Raw genomic sequence first — 21,726 nt, forward strand, 5'->3', positions numbered from 1 at the left:
GCCTTGAATAATTGGGACTGCAAGGTGAATGTGAGGAGAATAGCTAAGGACGGGAGCTACCACCCCCCCCCCCTCGCCTCCCCCACCCCCTCCTCCCCCCAGCGTGCCTGCGCCCGGTTCAGTCAGCTGGCTGCACACCAGCAAAGCGCACACCAGCAAGGTCCTCAATTGGCATCAGTCATGTTCCACCATGAGAATATCTTGACAGTGGATGGAAGCAGTTGTTCGATGGAAAATAGGAAATGATATAGATGTATGGCAATGAAATGAAATTGGCAATAGGGTAAACCTGCCATTCTTGATGTGCTGTTATTATCAGGTCCAGGCTTATGCCTATAGTGTAAGTCTACTGAGGAGAACAATGGCAATACAGCATATCTCCTCATTTGAAATATGTGACTCTACTGTATATTTTATTTCATCCCCTCCCCCCTTTTCATTTTGCCACTCTCTCTCTCTTCATCCTATATTTTCCCTAGCCTCCTCTCTCCATCCCCCACTCTCTTCCCCCGCTTCGCTCTGTTCTCCCCAACCCATCTCCCCCTTTCTCCCTCTCCCCCGTGGATTCAGTGATCCATCATGCCAGTACTTAGGTTTCAGACAGAGAGAGAGACAGAATGGGGATAGAAAACAGATAGATAGATGAAGGGGGAGTTAAGAGAAAGAGAGGTAAGAGATGTAGGGCGGCACCAGTATCATCCCTCCCAGTTAGGTTCCCTGTTCCCTTCAGCTGGCAGATAGATCCCGTCTCGTCTCCACCGCTGTGGAACCTAATTGCAGCATCAGACAAACGCTGGGGCAACGCGTCACACTGCTGTAGCCTGCTCACTCATTCACATGACAGGCAGTTTGGCCTCAGCATCACTTATCAACTTGACAGAGAGAGCGAGAGAGAGAGAGAGAGAGAGAAAGAGAGAGAGAGAGAGAGAGAGAAGGAGAAGGAGAATGCTGGACAATCCTCATTCTGTCACCTCAGTGACACAGTGCTGTGTTTACCCTGCAGCGTAGACCAGCTGCATTGTGGGTAAAGAGGACATGGCAGACTGGACAGTCCACACCATCCCTGTTCTGACCTGCAACTGATCTATGTGCAGTCGAGGGAGCTACATCACCAGGAAAAAAATAATCAAATCAAAAGAAAACAAAAAGAAGTCCCTCAAAATCAAGTATTTTTCAACAGGATTATGAGTTTTGGATATTTTCTATGGTTTATCCTACTGTGTTAGTGTATCGCAACCTCAAGAACATCTGAAGGCTAGAATCTAGAATAACCTCCTTTCTTGACTTTATAAATACTGTATAACACACATGCACACATCACACTCGCATGGCATGCACGTGTGTGTGTGTGTGTGTGTGTGTGTGTGTGTGTGTGTGTGTGTTGCAAAATGTGCAGTTCATCTCCTGGGAATCTCTTTACTTTCACTCCGCCGAGCCCATTCAATGTTCCAGCACTCCAGACATAAATGTTACAACTCTCATTCTTCAAGCATAAATGGCAGATGTGTGCAAGACCACACAGTCTTTGTTGCCGATGTCGTCCATTACTATTACCACTACTACTGCTGGAGGCAAAGACGCAGAGCAGATGTGACTGAAGAACAAGAGCTGCTTTATTTAGTGTTGCTGTCTGAGGAAGTGTATTAAGATCAAGTTCAAGGCCTTTTTACCTGCATTCAGTTCAGTAACTACTATCGCTGCTGGTGGTAGTTTTCATGGATGAAGGGAGATGGCATCCATCTGGTATATCCCCAAATACTGTATTTTACACTTTTACCTATTAACTAAATAACTTTTCGGGGATGAATGAATGACCCACTCACCACCTCCTTTGTTAAATTTGAACAAATGAGTCATTATTATACATACACTGTATAGTGGCATCAGAACATTAATATAGATACTGTATAGATACGGTAGAAGCTGAACACTATTATAGACACTAATTCTGTATAGGTTCTGTAGCACTGTAACATTACACAACATTAATATAGACAGTGTTAGTATTTCCACTGAGGATGCACACAGAGTCCATCTAACTAACTGTCCTGTATTTAATGTCTTATTGATAATCAGCTGGTCTTAAGTCGATCCAGCATAGTGGCTGCCTGGATTATCCTATAGAAAATACTACATTCTGTAGACTATACTGCCATGACCACCCGAGGGATTAATTGCAGGGATTTAGAATTAATAGCTCTATTTACTCCGGTCACCACATAGCCATATGTCTGCTAGCTTGTTTGTATATGAAGTGGTTGTTTTTGAGGTTTGTTTTCTTTGCTGTGATTGGCCCTTTCTGTGCATCCTCAGATGGATGAAGGGATACGATTGGTCAGCTGTGAAGGTTCTCAGACCCAGATGCAGCATGCATTATCGCTATACAGCTGAATGTGTATGTGTGTGTGTGTGTGTGTGTGTGTGTGTGTGTGCGTGCGTGTGTGCATGTGAAAGAGAAAAAGAATTAATGACCTCTCTTGACATATCATATGGACGTATCAGCTTAGACAGCTTAGTGTAAACAAAAGGACCCCAGACCCCTGGTCGGGGGTCTGTCTGTCTGTGAGGGTGAGTTCAGATCATTCTCCATAACACCATCTGCTTCTGGTTAATCACACTGTAGAGAAAGATAATTAAACAGGTTTTTATCATCATTCCACCAAAACAACACAGGTTATATGCTTTGTCCCTTATATGAAAACAACAACAACAAGCATAAACAACATAAGTTTGCCACAGCAGATCGCTAAAATTGCAAGGGTTATTCAAGGTTTGGTACTCTGTTATGATTCACACTTGAATTATCTCTGTCAAAAACACTGACCTATATTTCCTCATAACAAAAAGAGTGACCAATCAGAGACCACGGCCTGGTATTCCCGGGCAGGTTAACGCAGCAGGAGCCCTCTGATTCGCTGGTGCATTTGTTTTATGAATGAGATGTGGAAATGAACGGCGAGGCTGGAAGAGCTGGTCTCACTGGTCAAACGATGACATGAATGACATTATGTTGCTATGGAGAGACGGTCCTGTCTGCTGCTTGGAAGGTATTCTGAGGAGAGCGAGAGACAGACAGACAGACAGACAGACAGACAGACAGACAGAGAGAGAGAGAGAGAGAGAGACACACACACACACACACACACACACACACACACACACACACACAGACAGACAGAGAAATGGAGATAGAGGAAGATGCAGTCAGTCTTAAAGGAAAAGTAACAAAAACAGAAGTTAAAAACAAGTCCAGGCTCTGTCCCACAGTGCATTTGTGGCAACAGCATAAAATATATGGTAACGCTTTATTTTACAGCCCACTAATTATGGTGTAACTAGTTTGTAATTATGGTGTAGCTACTAATAAAATAACAATGCTGTCGTTACAGGGTATCAAAACAAGAAGTCTGGGAATTAAGGGGTAACAATTTTGTAATTCTGAGAGATTTATAAGGTAGTTATGGTGTAACTGTTTTCGTAATTACTGCATACTTAAAAAAATAATTACAGCGTACAATAACGTAATTAGGGGGACAAAACAATTGTTATTGGTGCTTAAAGGTTCATGCACTGGAAAAAGGCCATTTCTAAACATTTCTAACAATCTAGCATACACAAAAAATATGGAACTTCAACACACAGTGACAGACTTAATTGAACATACAAGAGCTTTATTGAATGTAATATACAGTATGTTGAGATGAAATATCAAATATGTCAATTTTATAATATAAAATGTAAAATAAAAACCTTCATAATCCTTTATAAAACAATATAGGGTCTAAATACTTACTCCATAACTACAGGGAACAAGCACCGATAACATTTGTTTTGTCCCCACTACTTACGTTATTGTACCCTATAATTATTTTTTAAGTATGCAGTAATTACAAAAATAGTTACACCATAAGTATCTTATAATTACAAAATTATTATTGTTATTGTTATTATTATTATTGTATTGTTACCCTGTAACTACAGCATTGTTATTTTACTACTATCCCATAATTGCAAATTAGTAAACACTGTAATTAGCAAAATAAAGCGTTACCATAATTATTAATGAGCAGCGTGTGTGAGTGTGATCTCAGCTCTCTGGCTCTCTAGCTTCTAAAATACTACATGCATACATATAAGCACTGCTTATGCAACAACGTGCCTCATTACTAAATGCCAGAGTATGTGTTGCTGCATGTGGCTATTTGGCAGTACATCACTATATCATAGCAGTCCATGCAAAACTGAACTTATTATATTAGCATTAGTATGTTTTGTTATGTTTTAATAAGATCTCTCCTATCATAATTGCCCACTGACAGACTGTGACACTGATGTGTTAATGCACCAATCAGATGTCTTGTCATACAGGAAAGGTTGTGGAGAAAGACAATGGTCTTAATACATAAAAAAGTATTAGTAGTCATTCTAATGGTGAAATTGATAATGATATTTACCATTTTCCTCTATATCAAAGCAGCTTGACTATAAGAGAATAAGGTCCTAATCAGAGAGTTTGATGTATTCCGTCTGGTCACAAAAACATGCAATTTGTCCCTGGATTGGTGCTTGTAATAACATCCCCTGCTTGTTAAACCAGCCCGCTAAATCTGGGAATTTATCTGACCTCTGCCCTGATCTCCACTGGCCCCATGCTCTGGGTCCTGTGCATACACATACACACACACACACACACACACACACACACACACACACACACACACACACACACACACACACACACACACACACACACACACACACACACACAAACAAACAAAAACACACACAAATTAATCCAAATGAATCAGTGAGGAGCAGAGAGGGGTCTTGCCCTCAAGATCAATCAGTTCCTCGATCTGCTTATTCCCTCCATTTCTACCTCTCTCTCTCTCTCTCTCTCTCTCTCCCTCCCTCCTCCTCTCCCTCTTAGCTGATTATGGTCTTCCATGAAGAGCCCTGAGCATTAATCAACAGAGGATCAGACTTCCAAATTAGAAATGTCTGACATCTATTCCCTTCAAATCATGTCCCCGTTTAGGTCAAGGAGAACCCCAGACACCCCCTAACTCAAGGGCAGCAGGTGTGTATGCATCCGACACAGACAGTGTATGTGTGTGTGTGTGTGTGTGTGCGTGCGTGCATGCGTGCGTGTGTGTGTGTGTGTTCTTTCATGGTGTGGATTTATTGATGAGCAATCAAGGCATCCTTCCTCTGTAGAGAGAATTCCAAGATCTCATTCCCCTGGGAACCAATTACAGACAATCTGAGCAAGCTGTCATGCTGAGGGTGCACGCGCACACACACACACACACACACACACACACACACACACACACACACAGGACCCTGAACTTCACCTCAGGCCTAACCACCACCTACTGACTTACGCCTCTACCTCTTGACTAACCTCCTCAGCTCCTGTGCAGCCTGACAAACAGACATACAGACTACAAACCAAAACAAAAAAAACAAAATCAAGCATACACACACACACAAGCAGACAGTAAACACATAAAAGAGGAGGAGCAGGGGGTATTTTGTCTGGAAAACAAACAGGGAGATGAAAGGGGCTTGGGTTAAACCTCAGAGGAAAGATAAAAAGAGGGGGGGAGAGAGAGAGAGAGAGAGAGAGAGAGAGAGAGAGAGAGAGAATTTTGAGAGCGAGAAATCCCAAGACCCGGGAGAGAGCATTCGGGCAGAGGAGGAAGAGTGACGCTCCCTGTTTTGCCATCAGCATTTTCCCATCCTCTCTATCTCCCGCCCTAACAGATGCCACAGAGGTGCTCAGAAGTGTGTGTGTGTGTGCATGTGTGTGTGTGTGTGTGTGTCAGTGTGTGAGTATGTGAGTAAAATAACCATGCTTCAAGACATTCCACCCCATATCTACAGGCCAGCATCTCTTGACTCCTCCTCCTCCACCAGAGGAATTGCCAAACAGCTGGTTGCCCTGGTTACAGTTTCCCATGCACCAATCAGCAGCCATCATACTGGGGGTCTAGGGGGGTAAAGCCTGCACATTCTGGCAAATAGCAACGATGTGAACAGAGATTAGCATACATATTCAGCCAGGAACACTAAATCCTTGCTCAAATATAATTGGGTTGGTTGAAATAACGTTAGTCTGTTTTATTTTGGTCTCACTTCTCATTTTGCCTTTTTGAAATGCCTCTTTGCAGAAGGATAAGTGTGAGGTGAAACACTCAGCACAAAGGGGACGTCAACAATATTACAAGCTTTCAATGATTTAATAGTAGGGAATGATATTAATGCAATCCATTTTCTTGTAGATTGATTACTTTTACAATGTGATGTAAAGCGTGCATATAAATATCCAGGCCATTAAACCCCATATTCTATTCCATCAATTAGACATTTTCAATATTAGCCGAATGTGATGGTGTTAAAATTATCATATTAATGTGCCAAAAAAAAAAATCTAATGAGATAGGCATTCAACCCCCATAAAAGGAATGAAACTGGTTTTGATAAATTAGGATTTTTACAGTAGGAATAGTGCTCCCTCTGCTGGTAGTATGGGACAACAGCAGTACTCCCTGTAATGTCTCACAATTCACAAGTAACCAATGCAAACTACATGGGATGACAGTGACCTAAAGGGTAGAGAAGTGGGCTTGTGACTGTTGAGTTGTTGGTTTGAATCCCTTAGGAAAGGGGGTAGGGGAGAGGAACAAGTTGCGGAACGAGCTGCTTGGTGGTCAGTTGTGAATGTTATTTCTGCAGGCTGTTGGTATAAATAAGAATGTATTCTTTGTCAAATGGACCAGTAAATAAGCGATTTGAAATGTTAAGATAAATGTATGCAAAGAGTAGAGCTTTATCTTTTCTACTGGGAGAGGAGGCGACTGTCCAAATACACTGTGAAATAAATGTGTTCATGGTTCTGAATTCTTTATATAATAAATTGTTTTCTGGCAATCTTCTGTTCATTCATACAGATGCACACTGAGTCTTAAACTGTAAAATGGTCATGTTTCCTTCAAAATAAAAGCTGCACATGTTCTTCCTGTGTTAGTGTGGGTTTCCTCCGGCTGCTCCGGCTTCCTCCCACAGGCTGAAGATATGCAAGTCAGGTGGATTGGAGACTCAAGATTACCTACAGATATGAATGTGAATAGCCATCTGTCTGTCTATGTGTGTTAGTCCTGTGATGGACTGGTGACCTGTCCAGGGCATCTCCCTGCCTTCCAATGCATGCTGGGATAGGCTCCAGCACCCTGCGACCCTGAAAGGAATTAAGCAGGAAGAGAATATGAATGAATGAATGAATGAATGAATGAATGAATACCTCTGCAGGTAGTTACAATGAACAACACAATAAGGTAGTTGTATTGTTACCTAGAAAATATTTGTCATGTGCAGAACACAAGGTATGATAAGTCTAAAAATGTGCTATGATACTTTCAATAAAGTGCAAGTAGGGCCATTATATCATCAGATGTAACTTGCTGCCATTTTTGGTAAAAGAGGAAAAGGGATGTGGGTTTTAAACTTTCATCAGCTTCCATAGATCTCATGAACAAAAATAAATTGTTTTTGTCTCCAATTTTCATTAAGTTTGACATTTATTTAATGTCTTGCAAAGAGCTCCTGCACAGTTATCTAATGGGTATTTGGCCAAGGCACTGACTTAATATTAATGTGGCCAGATTGCCAGTAGATGTCAGCATAATACTTTGTATAGGCCCAAGATACAGTATGTTCCAACATAGCCCTATTTCAACTTATCAAGCAGTGCATTTTAACACAGTAAAAATCCTCTTTAGTTCTATTCAGTGAGAAAGGCGATAGGAGCAAACTGGATTTCACAGTTCTAAAAATAAGCAGGCGACAAAGTCTGCAGGTAAATAGCTTCAGTTTATTGAGGTGCACAAGGCCCAAACTGAGGCAAAATTAATCACTAATGAGAGGCTGTGTGTGTGTGTGTGTGTGTGTGTGTGTGTGTGTGTGTGTGAGAGAGAGAGAGAGAGAGAGAGAGAGAGATGTGTATGAGAAAGAGAGAGAGAGAGAGAGAGAGAGAGAGAGAGAGAGAGAGAGAGAAGAGTAAAAGTTTAATCTGCCCCTTCTTCTTTTTCTTCTTCTTCTTATTATCATCATTCTTATTATTATCATCATTATAATAGGCTACTGTTTATTTTCATACTGCTATATTGTTTTTTTTTCTGTGTGTCGTCCCCCACCTGTCCGGAGGAGGGTGCCCAGCCTGTCGCACGGGCCATTCCAAGTCCCTTGGGTTCCTGCCGCTGATCCCTCTCAGCTGACGTCAGGAGAAATGGCGGACCAGGATGGCAGCGACGCATCTCCCACCGAGTCCCAAGGTGAGTTCTTATCGACACCAAAGTTTACTTTAACAAACTTTTTTGAGGAAGTACGTGTCAAGTAAATGATGAGATCCTGGTCAGCGATGGCATTGTAATTGTTTTTCTAAATGTTTGAACGCTGACGAGAATTAAGAGAGATTGCAAGTAGCGCAAACCGGTCACGGGAATGGGATTAACTATCAACCGACTCACCGAACCGGTTGATTTACAGTTATCAAACACGACTTGTTCCCCAAAACTACTTATAAATCTTTACCGTTTTACCTCTGTTACTGTTTTTGCTACACATTTCCAGCTTTTCCTGCGCAGGTCGACACCTGTTGCTGACATTTTGTGAACTTGTTAATGCCCCCTTGAGTTGCAGTTGACGTGACAGGTGAATTTATGGAAATGGCCAGAGGCTTTTCCTGAACGTGGCAGGAGCTGCTGAAGTTTCAATATGTCTTTAGGCTATACTTCATTGGATAACCTACTACTGTTGCCTAACGTTTATTGTTAAACGGATATTTCTGGTCCTCGGTTCTGATTGGTTGAGTCATGCTCGAGCCGTTGTAAATACTCGATAAACGCACCTGTGACCCAAACAGTTAATTAAAATATGAATACGCCTCCTGAAAATAACTAAACATACCGGCACTTGTGCACCTATGCAACTAGCAACAGGTTTGTTTACTGTTCGACAACTAGAATATATATTTTTGGTGGAAAAATACTGCATATTATAGCCCATCTAATAGCCTAATTACAGATACAAAAAAATATTTTTTTAATGTAGGCGAATGGTGTGTTACCTCCATAAGATAGCCTACCATTCACATTGTGCCTGACAAAGCCTTAGCTGCTCTAAAGTCACTGTACATGGTCTCTTGTGGCTTATTATAAGTTTTAGCAACATTTCAGTAGCTTTCTTATGAGTAAAAAGGGGAAAAAATGTTTTCCATTATCAAACAGGCCTAATAAAATCAGAGGAGAAAACTGAAACACTGACATACCTATACTCATGCTATTCCCACAGTATTTCTTCATTATTAGTTTTCTTAGTCTCCAGTGCTGCATTCCAGACACTTTGAAAAGTCAGAAATTTCAGCTTCACAGGAATAGCACAATGGAACACGTGTTTGCATGTAACAACACAGTGTAGATACACTCAGGCACTGGCTGATATTCTGTTGTTTCATTATTTGAGGTGAATGGTAAGCGGTAAACGCTAGAAATTCCTGAATTCTACTTTTTAATCCTTCAAGGTTAGCAAGCACACTTCCAGTTGCTTCACTTTTTGTAAGTGCTAGTTTGACATAATGTTGTTTGATTAGTGTGGAGAAGTTTGCTTCAGGGTCCAACTAAATTAGAGCTGACTAGTTTAAAGATGAAGATGAAGATGAAAGGTGACAGATGCAGGTCAAACACTTGAGGCCTATGGTAAAAGTGTTTATTTTCATGTTGCAAATAAATCATGGAGAACAGTCAGTTACCAATACACATGGTGTGATGTAGCAATCCCTTGTGTCATAACCCAGGGCAAGCATTCATACAGGAGCCAAATTCAGATTTTAAAAGAATGATGTACTAACCCAGAAATGGTTACGGTAGAGGACATCAGGTTATGCCGATATAGATCTACAGGACCATCAGACAGGCAGCATCATTCACTAACCACCTAAGATGTTGGAGGGTTGAGTGGGTGGCTGTTGGTGGTGCACCTCACACCTAGTTCACAATGTTACTCAATAATTTACTCGCGATTAGTCTCAACAACAATAGGATAATAGGACAGTTGACTGTGTTGGCTTCAAACAGCTAATGTAACCAGCAAATATAACCTACTAACAAAAATATACCAGCAAGCATTTTACTACCAAACAAATGGTAACAAACCAATACACCAGTAAACATATCAGCACTGTAACACCTTACCAACTTTGTTCCCCAGGTGGTATGCTTTCTCCTCTTCCTCTCTCCACCTTTATTGTCGGCTTTAAGCTCTACCCATGAATGACTAATTCACCTAAACGTGAATTTAAGGTAACTTTTGCTACATCCAACTTCTATGGGGTGCACTGTAGCTTTCCAATCCTGCTGCTAACTTGGTATTCTTGAGCATTTTCCTTTCTTATGCCTCATTTATTGTGTCTTCCACTGTGTCTCTGACCACTAAGTCTGGCTTTAAGGTAGTGCTCACTATATCCTGCTCAGATTATCAGCTGTTCTCCAAACCTACCACCAATATGACAATTTCTGCCCTCCCTCAGCTGCCCTATTACATGCACAAAAATGCTTCCCTCCTCATTTTCTCTCCCTCATGGACACAACCAGTTTTAATATCTTCCTTCCTATCAGCTGACAAATTATTTTCTAACCGGTTGCTTAAAGTTGCTGCTGCCAGACACCTTCAGTTTCAGTTTGCCTCCATACATGTACATTTCAACTCCCCTCCTTAATATAGGTAGTTCCAAAATCCCTTCCCATACAAAGCCACACTACTAAGACACTATGGGAGCCATTTCCTCACGTACAAGTTAATTAGCTTCTCTAACTTCTCTACCTTTGATATAGGTTTTCATATACAGTCAAGGGCCACATTAGGCACTGCAACTCTAACTTTCCTGTCCCTCCATGCCCTCAATGCCTCTAACTACCTCCTGCCTTAGCTACCGAATCTGCTCCTTTTCATTAGGGTCACATCATACCACCTTCCTAAGCTTTTGACAGGCTTCTCTAAAACTGTTGGAATGGCCTCCTAATCTTTGTAGAACCTTTTGTTTGCCAGTTTCCCCTTGACAATGGAGATGTTCCTGGATTTAATCGGCTTAACGTTCATCCTAGCCCAAATCAGGTTATCATTCCATTTGTAACTTCAGTAACCTTTTGGTACAAAGTGCTGCAGTAGTCACAGTAGTCTTATCGTCCATATATTCCCTGATTGGTGGGAAGAGCTGCAGCCCTCCCTACAGCCTTTCCCCACCTAATGATTATCTCCATTGCCACAGTGAAAGCAAGAGGGGAATCCCTTCCATTATGCCTATCTCCAGATGCTGCCAAGCTGTAGTAAACTCTGTTGTTAAACGCGTCTGAATATCTTGAAAATATGCCCTGACCAAATTTTTGATGGTGTGTGGAACTTAAATGCCTCCCCCAATAGGTTATGTGGTCCAGAACAGAATGCATTAGCACGGTCCAAAAAAACACTTAGAGATCTCTTTCCTCCTGCTTGTTGGCTGAATTTGGTGTTCTGGTATTCTAGCTTTTGCAAGTCGGGGCATACATGCGACTCTATAGAGGTGGTGAACGTAACCACCATATCTGGGCACTAATCATGCAATTTACTGTGGCAAAAAATATACAGATTCAAGCTTTAACATACTACTTACATAGGCTACTATTGATTTCTTTATAGAACAACCATTCCCATCTCTTTCTTTCTCTTTCTCTCTCTCTCGCGCTCTCTCCCTCTCTCAATAGGGCAATGTGTGAGAAGGGTGTGTAGCCCAGCCTATCCGGTTAAAGTCTGAGTGTAGGGTTACAGTGTTACTCTATGCTGCGGGGACAAAGATCAGATTGCTCTTTCATGAATGTGTGTGTTTGTGCTGTATGTGTGTACATGTAGGAGATGAGGCAAAGCAGAGGTCTTTAGAGTTTGAAGAATGTCCTGAATTGCTTTACAATATAAGTATATTTTAGTCTATTCTATTCTATTCTAAATATTAAAAAAAATGGAATTATATACTATGTTCACTGCTGAAAAGTCATGAAAAATGCATACATGTGTAACAGGCCTACACAGTGGACATTAGGCACATAATTTGGCCATACAACTGTATTTCAGGTCCAGTATATTAACTGCATTTTATACCACAAGAGGCTTTAAGATGAAGTAGCCTCATTAACAAGCTGCTTGTCCTCAATCATTCAAGAAGCCTCAAGGCACACTTTAACAAATGAACACATCTAAAATAAGCTGCTGTTCATATCTGTATCAAAGATCCAATTAACTGTGGCATCATGAGGGGTTTACCTAAATGTATGACCAGCTACATGAAACAAAGTGCAACTGTAGTGGTTTCTTTTGAGCCAACATGACTGCCAACAGTTACATCCTTAGTCATCATGCTGCTTCTCGTTGGGAGCCACTATGTCTTGGTGGCGGTAAGATTTTGAGCTGTCATGGTGGTGGAAGTCGTTTAATCCCTGTGTGTATTTAGGTTGGTGAATGTCAGATAAGTGCATGCACACATATACACACACACACACACACACACACACACAAAGATAAAGGGAAAGGCCATATGGTTTCTGTTCTTAGGTCTGATGTTTGTACTGTTATTGTGTGTGTGTCCTGCCAAACGTCAGGACTTGTTTGCTCCTGGTTTATTTCTCCTGCCCCCTCCCTCACTCCCTCCCATGGCACCCTCTTCCTCCTGTGTGTCTGTGCCAAGTCAAACTGAGAGCTCAGCACATCTCTCTCTCTCTCTCTCTTTCTCTCTGTCATCCTCAGTGCATTCTGTATGTGCACATGCAGGGTCAGTGTATTAACTAAGTGCAGCTCAGGTTGCACTACTGCAGTGCAATTGCAACACCAGCTTCATGTGTATGAGTCATAGACTGATCTGGCACCGACGCTCAGATATAAACACTGATTGCAATACATGCTTGTTTCTTCTCAATGTCATTCTGTTCCCATGGAGAGCCTGCTAGACATGAATGATTTTCATATTTACAACCATGGCATCTTAGAGACTAATGGGCCTTTAAGTGGGAAATGGGGAGGAGCCGTATACCATGTGCTCTGTGAACACACCCCTTGCACTGGGGCAGGTGCAATACTGCATTGGTTGATTTGGTGTGTGTGTGTGTGTATGCGTGTATCATAGTTATGTGTGTACATTATATTAAAGTGTGGCTATAGCCTGTGCCTGCTCCCACTCTGCTGCGTCATCCGTCCACATGCTGCTGTCGTCAGGGAAACCCTTACACCGGTACCGGCTCACTTTCCACCCTTGGATCCGCACTGAATATTTTAACGGCCCCACTGCCCTTTACAACCAGTGTGTCTGTAGGCCCGTGTGTGTGTGTGTATAACCAGTGCCTGTGTGTCGTGCTTCCTCTGCCAAGTTTGCATTTACAGGGCTAACCTAGCAAGAGAGAGTCGAGGAGGGAGAAGGGGGTGGTAGATGGAGGCAGTAGCAGCAGCAGGCTTGACAGCAGCATCTCATGAAGAGAGAGAGAGAAGAGTGAAGACTGGAAATGAGGAGTGCAATCCCACCAGCTCTCGACCGGTCCAGTCTTGTGGATTAAGTGTTCTTTCCTAAGCCAGACTACAAGAGCTCATCCTCAGAGACTCTCTCTCTCTCTCCGATTTTCTCTCTCTCTCTCTCTCTCTCTCTCTCTCTCTCTCTCTCTCCTGGCACTGCTGTCGCAGGCTGTATGGACATGGCACAGTGAGCTGCGCTTTTTGTCTCTCTCGCTCTCTCCTTCGCCATCTCTCTGCATTCTTCCCATCCCATTAGTTTCATACTCTACTCTCCTTTGCCTCTCTCGCTCTCTCTCCCCCCTCCATCCTCCACTCTGTTTCCCTTTTCTTTGCCTTCTATCTCTCCTGCCCTCTTCGCTCTCTCTCTCTCTCTCTCTCTCTCTCTCTCTCTCTCCCTCCTGTCTCTCAGACAGCAGAGCAGCGTGCAGCCACAGAAGTGTATTAGCTGTTAGCATTAGCTGTTAGCCATCCAGGTCTCCATTGAGAAGAAGGCTTAGGGGTGACCCCATACACCGCTGTCCTCCTCTGGCGTCCTCCACTGACCTGCCCCCTCCCACCCACCGCCGCAGGGTGGGATGGGCAGGGGTGGGTGAGTTAGCCAGGGGCTAGAGGGTTAGCAAAGGGCAGGCTATGCCAGACGCTAAAGGACGAGGAAGAGGAGGAAGAGGAGGAGGAGGCGGTGGGTGCCCACTGGGCAAGGGGAGCCTGAGGAAGGGAGGCAGCCGTTCAGCCATCCCTGCCCTCTTCACCATCACAGAGGAAGAGGAGGGACAGAGACGGAGAGAGGCATGCAGGAGGAAGAAAAGAGGTATGGAGGGAGAAGACAGAGGATGAGTGATGGGAGTGATGGGTGTGGGGTGGAGGGCACGATGGATTTGCATGCTTCGGTAGGTACTTTCTAGCATTTGAGCTTGTTCAAACTAGGTTTAAACTCTTAACTGTGTGTGTGTGTGTGTGTGTGAGAGGGGAGGGAGAGGGAGAGTGTGTGGGGCATCAGTATCTGGGACAGAGAAGGGCCACTGGGCCAGAGAAATGTTTAACAGCCTCTAGAGAGTTACAGCAATAGACAATGAAAATGTGAAAAATACTCAAGTATCTGAAATGGCGGAGCATGAAAGTGTGTTTGTGTGTGTAGAAGCGCTTTCTCCGCCCAAAGGCAGTGATAGTGAATGACTGCGTGCCAGGACCTGGGATAGTGAAGAAGTAATTGTGTTCCACTGGCATGCTCTGCCAGTGAGGTTTAGAGGAGGCTGCTGTGTGTGTGTGTGTGTGTGTGTGTGTGTGTGTGTGTGTGTGTGTGTGTATGTATATATATATATATATATATATATATATATATACATATTAGGCAGTTGTGGAGGAAAAGCCCTGTTGATCTATCAAACTCAGCCCTCCAGAGACAGCTGACTGACAGGTCCGACGAGAAAGCATGGTGTGTGTTTATGTGTGTGTGCGTGTGTGTGTGTGTGTCAGAAACCAGCTGACAAGGCAAGATTGGGTCAACACAAGGGCAGAAGATGAGAGTGAAGGTGCAGTCCACTTCACAAATGTCTGTGTGGGTGTAATGCATGGGCAAGCACAGCTGTCACTCAGCAAGACAGCATGTGTTGACTGCAATCACAGCAGGTGTAAATGTGCACAATAACTTTAACATTTACTTTTACTTGCCATTTGGGGTTGCTTTCAAAACTGAAAAATCTGAAAGCCTTTTTAGATAATTTGGTTGCTTATTTTACTATTTGTAGTTTTTTGCAAAACATTAAAGCAAATGTTTAGTGTTTCAAAAGTAATTCCTTCCCAACTCAATATTAATGAGGGCCGGTCGTGTTGTGTTGTCTTTTGGCCCACAGTCCAGTCCAGTTGATGCCAGTGTCCTGTTCTGTCTGTCTGACTTGGGATTAAGGTCTAAAGCCTTAGTAGTGAACTATAGGGAGTGGAAGGAGCTGGGTGTTATGGGTGGTGTAGTATTAACTATGCAGTACAGAGTGAATCTCAAACTCATTGGCCTTGCGGTTTGGCCAAATGTGGGTCAACAAGTATTGTGAGAGTGAATCAAGCTTTTTAGGTTCATTGTAAATGGGGAGCACATCTGCATGATTGGAATTCAGAAAACTTGATATAAGGCAGGTATGTCATTTCAGCTGACCAGTCCATCAATGCTTACATACAGTAGGTTTGGAGTGGTTTTACCATGATACAGTAAGAGTTTCTTTCTCCCAGTTAGCACAGTTTTTTTTGGTCCTTAGTAGTAGTTTGATTCTTTCCTCTGTGTTTCCTGATGTCCCCCTCCTTCACCCCTCTTTCTCCTCTTTCTTTTCAGTCTCCTCGCTCTTGTTGATAGTGATATGAGACAATTTAATTTGTGTAACAAAGACCTTGATTGGGTTTGATCTTTGACTTGGGGAGGCGGAGGGAGGATTGAAAATACGTTTTTGTAAATTTTCGCCATGTTACTCTAAGCTCAAATCATTATCACAATAATTAATGAGGCAACCTGATTCCATCTGGCTGACATCATGATTTGTGTCCGCAACAGCTTTATACTTAAGAGTTTAAAATAATTTGATCTGATGATTTATGGTGTATTGAATATTCTTTTCTCTTAATCTTGTCGATGATTACCATTCTCATGCTAAGGTCTTTACAGTTTCCTCAAGAGGACAAGCATTCATGTGTAGCGCACTTAAGCCATAAATAATAGAGAGGAATAGACAGAACGAGAGAAATGAAGAAAGGACTTCCATTATGCAGGGAAGATACTAGTCAACAGACCTTTGTATAGCACTGACTCGCGCTCTTTAATATTTTGTCTTATGATTCAAACTTAAAACACTGAGTTACACTACCCTTTACTTTATTAGGCTCACTCACTTAGTTAAAGGCATAGTTCACCCCAAAATGCCGTTTTGGGGTGTATTGTTCCTTTAAACATTCATTTTGGTGTACTGCCAAGCACAACCTACCAATTAACATAAAGCTATGAAACACAGAGAAAGGAGGAAAACATCACTTAGTTTAGGAGTGCATTTTAGTGTACTAGCCATCCTGATCCCTCAACTCTGTTCACAATTCCTTCTCATCTCTATATGATAAATAGATAGTTTTTTAGGTTGATGAATATCTAAAATAGATAGTTGGATCAAACTTAAAATTAGTATGAAGTTGGTGACTAACTCCTCTAGAGGAATGTAGAGGGATTACAGAGGATGACAGGAATGAACATGAGAACTTTGTGCCACATCCCAGAAACATAGCAGAAGAAATATCAGAACTGTTTTATTTGACAATGTGAGTGATAAATGAAAGAGTAACAGTCATTCAGCCATCATCTAAGCTGAACCTTCTACCTGCAGTGTTAAGTAAATGCAGTTTGGTGTACTTAGTAGCACCCAGACCTCAGGCACCTGTCATCCAGGCCAGAGTGTCTGCCCTGGGGCTAGAGGCCCCCGCCCCTGGCCCCTTGCCTCCACCGGCTGGAGCTTAGCGTTTAGCTTAGCATTAGCGGTGGCTAATCCTCTCAGGCTGCAGGGGAGGCAGGAGGCACACACCCTGCTAGCCTGCTACCCACTGGCTAGGACAGCACCGCACTAATCGCTAACTCTGACCATTTAATCTGACTGCCGATGAATGCAGATAGATTGGGGGTGGGGCGCGAGCACACACACACACACACACACATGCACACACCAGCAATAGGGGAGGGAGGGGCAGATTAAACAGTCACACTCTCCCTCTGTCTCACTCTGTCTCTCTTACATACACACACACACACACACACACACATGCAGAGAAGAGGAGGGGGGTTGGAGAGTCGCCACAGCCTGGCTCTCACACACAGTTCTCAGCAACAACAGTGACACCAACCAAAGCTGACCTCCCTTTCTCCCTTCCTGCTTTCCCTTTTACTCTGGAAACAGTTGAGTATTGGGTGGTCCCTTTTTCAGTGGTTTGGGATTTCTTCTTTTTGCGTTTTCCTCCGTTTTCCCCCCATCGCACCATGGATTTGGGATTTGGGATTATCTTGTGTGCGGGATGTTTTCAGGAAGTAGGAACGTTGATCCCAACCCTCCGATCTGACTAGACGGAGTGGGACGCTAGCCAGAGGGTCAACAGGTCCCATCTTGGGATCGGAATCATGAACCAAAATCCAGGTAAAGACTTCCACTTCGACCTTGGAACGCCTGTATATTTCATCACTAAGCCAACACTATTTAATAGGATGGGAAGTTAACACTAGCCACCAGCCTAAGTTTAGTGATGGGCTGTAGATGGGAAGTTTGTCTACTCTACCAGCCACTTTGTTAAAACAAAAAAGTTTTCCTCCCTCATTAGGAGTCTTAGCAATGCCACAATACTGTTGGACCTTTGTGCTGTTGAATTCCTCTCTGAATGGCAGATGTGCGGGAGTCTAGAGTTTAAAGTACAAATGTAAAGAGACTTACTAAAGAGTTAAAGATGGCTTGGTCTCTCATATTCTTTCAGCTGAGAGTTTTGGGGATTGGGAGGTTGGAGCTCAAGTGTGTGTGTGTGTGTGGCAGATGGTGGGGGGTTGTAGTGGTCTAAGCCCCCTTTGGAGGTTTGCTGGTTTGAGGGGGAAGCGGTGAAGCGATTTTTAAAACCCCTCCAGGTTCCTGACGTAGGGAGGGAGGAGCTGAGGGAGAAAGAGATGATGTGGAGAAATCTAAGTTAGGTTAGTGACCCTTTTTTTTCCCAAGTGTGGGAGCTGAATCCTGACCTGAAAGGTCAAAGGGCAGAGGTGAACTTTGAATACATAGAGCCATAGGTCCCTTTTCCCCACTGCATAACTATAGCGTTAGCACACAAACTAAGAAACTACTGATTAACTCTTGTAGCTAAATTAGCAGTAAAGGTTTTTTTTCCAGAATTCCCTCCAAAATGCTGCATGTGTGTGACCTGTTACATTCAGGGTTTAGGCATCATATGGATGGGAGCTGCTACAGCTTTTTATTAATGACAGCTCCTAGATCAGTCCCAGTTTAAATCCAGGGTCTCCAAAGTGTACATCTCTCTGGTCACTTTTCACAATCTCCTCCTCTCTGTGTAAGCTCTATTTCCTCGAGACGGTCCTGTTGGAGGGCAACGCTAGCTTAGCCCAACTAGAGCCCTGATCTGCATACAGCCTCATCTGCTGCTCCCAGCCACAGGATGACCTTTGACCCTTCTCTGTGTGTGCAGGGTGACCCCAGTGTCACTGCATTTTATTGAATTGGTAAACTCTGACTGGGCCACTGGGCTATGCAGAGCCAAAATGGAGCCCAGGATCTGCACTGATGTCTTTTAAGTTCAGGCAGAGTGACCCTCCTGTTGCATCATGCCTTGTTTTCTTGGGTCAAGCTGGGAAACTAGCGGCCCATGCAGAGCAACAGTAGAGCTGCTGCAGGGTTACTGAAGAGACGTCATTTCAAGGCATGATTCTGAGAGATTATGAAAATTTAAATCTGAACATTGACTGTTGACTTGGTGCAGCTAACATCTGAGAGATGCAGACAGCTGGATTTTAGGTCTATATTCTCTTGTCTTTTTTGTGTGTCTGTATGTGTGCGCGTGTTATGCGTATCTGCGTGCTTTTGTTTATGTCTTTATGTGTGTGTGTGTTTGTGTTTTGCACATTGTGCCATCTCAGTATGTCCATAAATGATGATGACGGAGGATGTGGTGCTAAACCCTCCTTAACCCAGTTTGTCAGAAATAGCCATGTGTCACTCACAGGGCTTTAGATAGTGCTGCATCACACATACACACACACACACACACACACACACCTCTGACATAGCATCAATTGACCACACATCCATCAACTGTCCTGGAAATGTGTGCCAAATCACATGTATAGATATACAGTATATCACATGTAGAGTTTTTTATATAAGGGGCAGCTAGCTGTGCACACATCCAAATCGGCTAATCATTCCTGTTATCTGCATCTGTAAATTAAATGAATAGTCTTACAAGCGATATCTTCACGCATAGATGTACTTTCTGTACATATTTATGGATTTTTGTAGACTTGTTGATGTGAATATGTTGCACATATTTGCACATCCTGTAGGCTATGTGATGCTCTGTTTTCCTTCATATTCTCATATTCCTCTAATTTGTTATATATTACACATAGATATTTTTTATGTTTCCACTTTATTTCATTCTGCTTTCATTTTTTCATTGTCTCAGTAAGTTTCACTGCTGTTATTTTGCACACCTCATAATGCTGTAATCCATTCTTTTTCAAATATTTTTATTCATACATTCTTCTAATGTTAAAACAGTTCATTGCGTCTACTGTATATAACCTCCTTTTACTATATTCTTATTTATATTCTATTTTTCTTTGATGTATCTTAATGCTATTTGGTTCTGCAACCCTATTTTCATCATTTTAGTTTCATCATATATTTTCCTGTGCTGGATATTATTCTATTCAGTGATGTTTCAAAAGTAATAGATTTGTGGGAGTCTATGGATTACATAGACATACATGGATTAGTTAATCAGTCATAATTTACTGACATTGCTAGATACTTGTAACTGTTCTTTACTATTCACTCCACTACTTTGGTCTCTAGAAAACCTCCAATATTTCTAAGCTTAATAGTGTTCTACATCAGCTATTTATTATTCATTATATGTAACAAATAGTTTTTTCACCCCCTCTGTCTTTCTCCACTTGTCTCTCTCCCTCTCTTGCATCCTTGTCTTTCTGTGCCACACTTTTTTAAGGAAAGTGGATTGTTTCTTATTTGCACGGTTCAGAGCATTCCCAGCTCTTTTCACTGCGGCGTCTCAGTTTGAGCTGTCAAAGTGCGGAAAAGCCAAGTCTTTCTGCCCTTGGCCTGTCACCACTGGCTTATTGTCGTGGCCCACTCAGCATGTCAGAAGCTCCACTACATCACCCACTAGAAGTTGACTTTGCACTCATGGAAAGGGCTCTGTACTCTGTGTGTGTGTGAGAGAGAGAGAGTGAGAGAGAGAGAAAGAGAGAGAGTGAGAGTGAGTGCGGGTGAGTATGTGTCTTTTTAATGCAAATTTATAGTCATATGAGCTCTTGTGGAAGGCACTCTTTAAAGAGCCACTACCCTGGACTCATTGGTTACATTAAACACACACACACAGAGTAATCTTTGCTTCATCTCATTTACATTGATATAGTGCAGTGTCTTAACCTAAACCTGTTACTTCAGAATCAACTTCCAACAACATGCACAAATTACCAATGTAATATTTGGTTGCAGCACATTAAAAAGAGATACAAGCCCCACTCTTAATTAGCTAGTCTTTTATTTGAGGAGAATGGGTGTAGAGGGAGGAATACATTGACTAGACATTAGTGTAACCTGGCCCGGCCCGGCCCGGCCCGGCCTTCCCTGTTATTACAATAGCCATTACGTAACCAGGCACCTGAGGCAATGTAGGCTTGTTAATGCTAGTGTACACAGCTCCATAGACTTCCTATAGACTGTGACATACAATACTTTTGCGGGTATGACCTCATGCTTTTGTCTAGCATTGTCTTAATGGGAGTTAAAATATTCCTATGTGTCAGGGTGGAGACTACATAGACAGTTTTTCAGTTAGGCTAGACGGACATTTCCTACAAGCCACATTGTCAAGAATCTGTTTAAATGTCTATTTAAATCTGGCAACAGATGTTTCTTGGTGATTGAAACAGCTATACTCAAACAACTCCATTGCCTTCATTGCCAAGGAGGACAGTTGAGTGAAGATGTTGGTGTTTCAGGTGAAGGATTGAAGTTTCAAAGTACGAGGAGGTATGGGGTCACTTGCAACATTGCATCATCAGAGGCAAAATGTTTGTGAATACATCGACAGGAATGCTGGTGTGGCTAGATTCATATAACATGCATGGCTCATGGTATAGTGCAGTGGTTCTCAATCCTTTCTGTGCCTGGTCACAGTACACCAAATTAACTGATTGTAAATATCTGATGATACAAAAAGACATCCGAAACATAGTTGTGGGCACCATCATAACTTAAATTTGAGGAAATAAGTGTAAGATTAGGACGATGCAATTGAAGTTTTGATTGTTACATGCAGCAAGTTTGACATTATTTTCTTTATATTTAAATTCAATATAAAAGTGCACTTGAGCTCATTCCT

General features: G+C 42.5%; 1 protein-coding gene across 1 annotated transcript in view; it reads left to right on the forward strand.

The window, feature by feature from the left end:
• The first annotated feature begins 8,290 nt into the window (after positions 1–8,290).
• The window catches only part of map7b (microtubule-associated protein 7b), a 30,895-nt gene continuing 17,459 nt past the window's right edge, over positions 8,291–21,726 (forward strand). The window contains exon 1 of the mRNA XM_071542385.1: positions 8,291–8,336. Within this exon, the coding sequence (XP_071398486.1) occupies positions 8,291–8,336 (46 nt within the window). The remainder of the gene's footprint in view (positions 8,337–21,726) is intronic.

The sequence above is a fragment of the Centroberyx affinis genome, unplaced genomic scaffold (genome assembly GCF_046629955.1).
Source record: "Centroberyx affinis isolate AG114_WGS23_722 - 3 ecotype Tasmania unplaced genomic scaffold, CSIRO-AGI_Caff_v1 ptg004087l_1, whole genome shotgun sequence".
Classification (NCBI taxonomy): Eukaryota; Metazoa; Chordata; class Actinopteri; order Beryciformes; family Berycidae; genus Centroberyx; species Centroberyx affinis.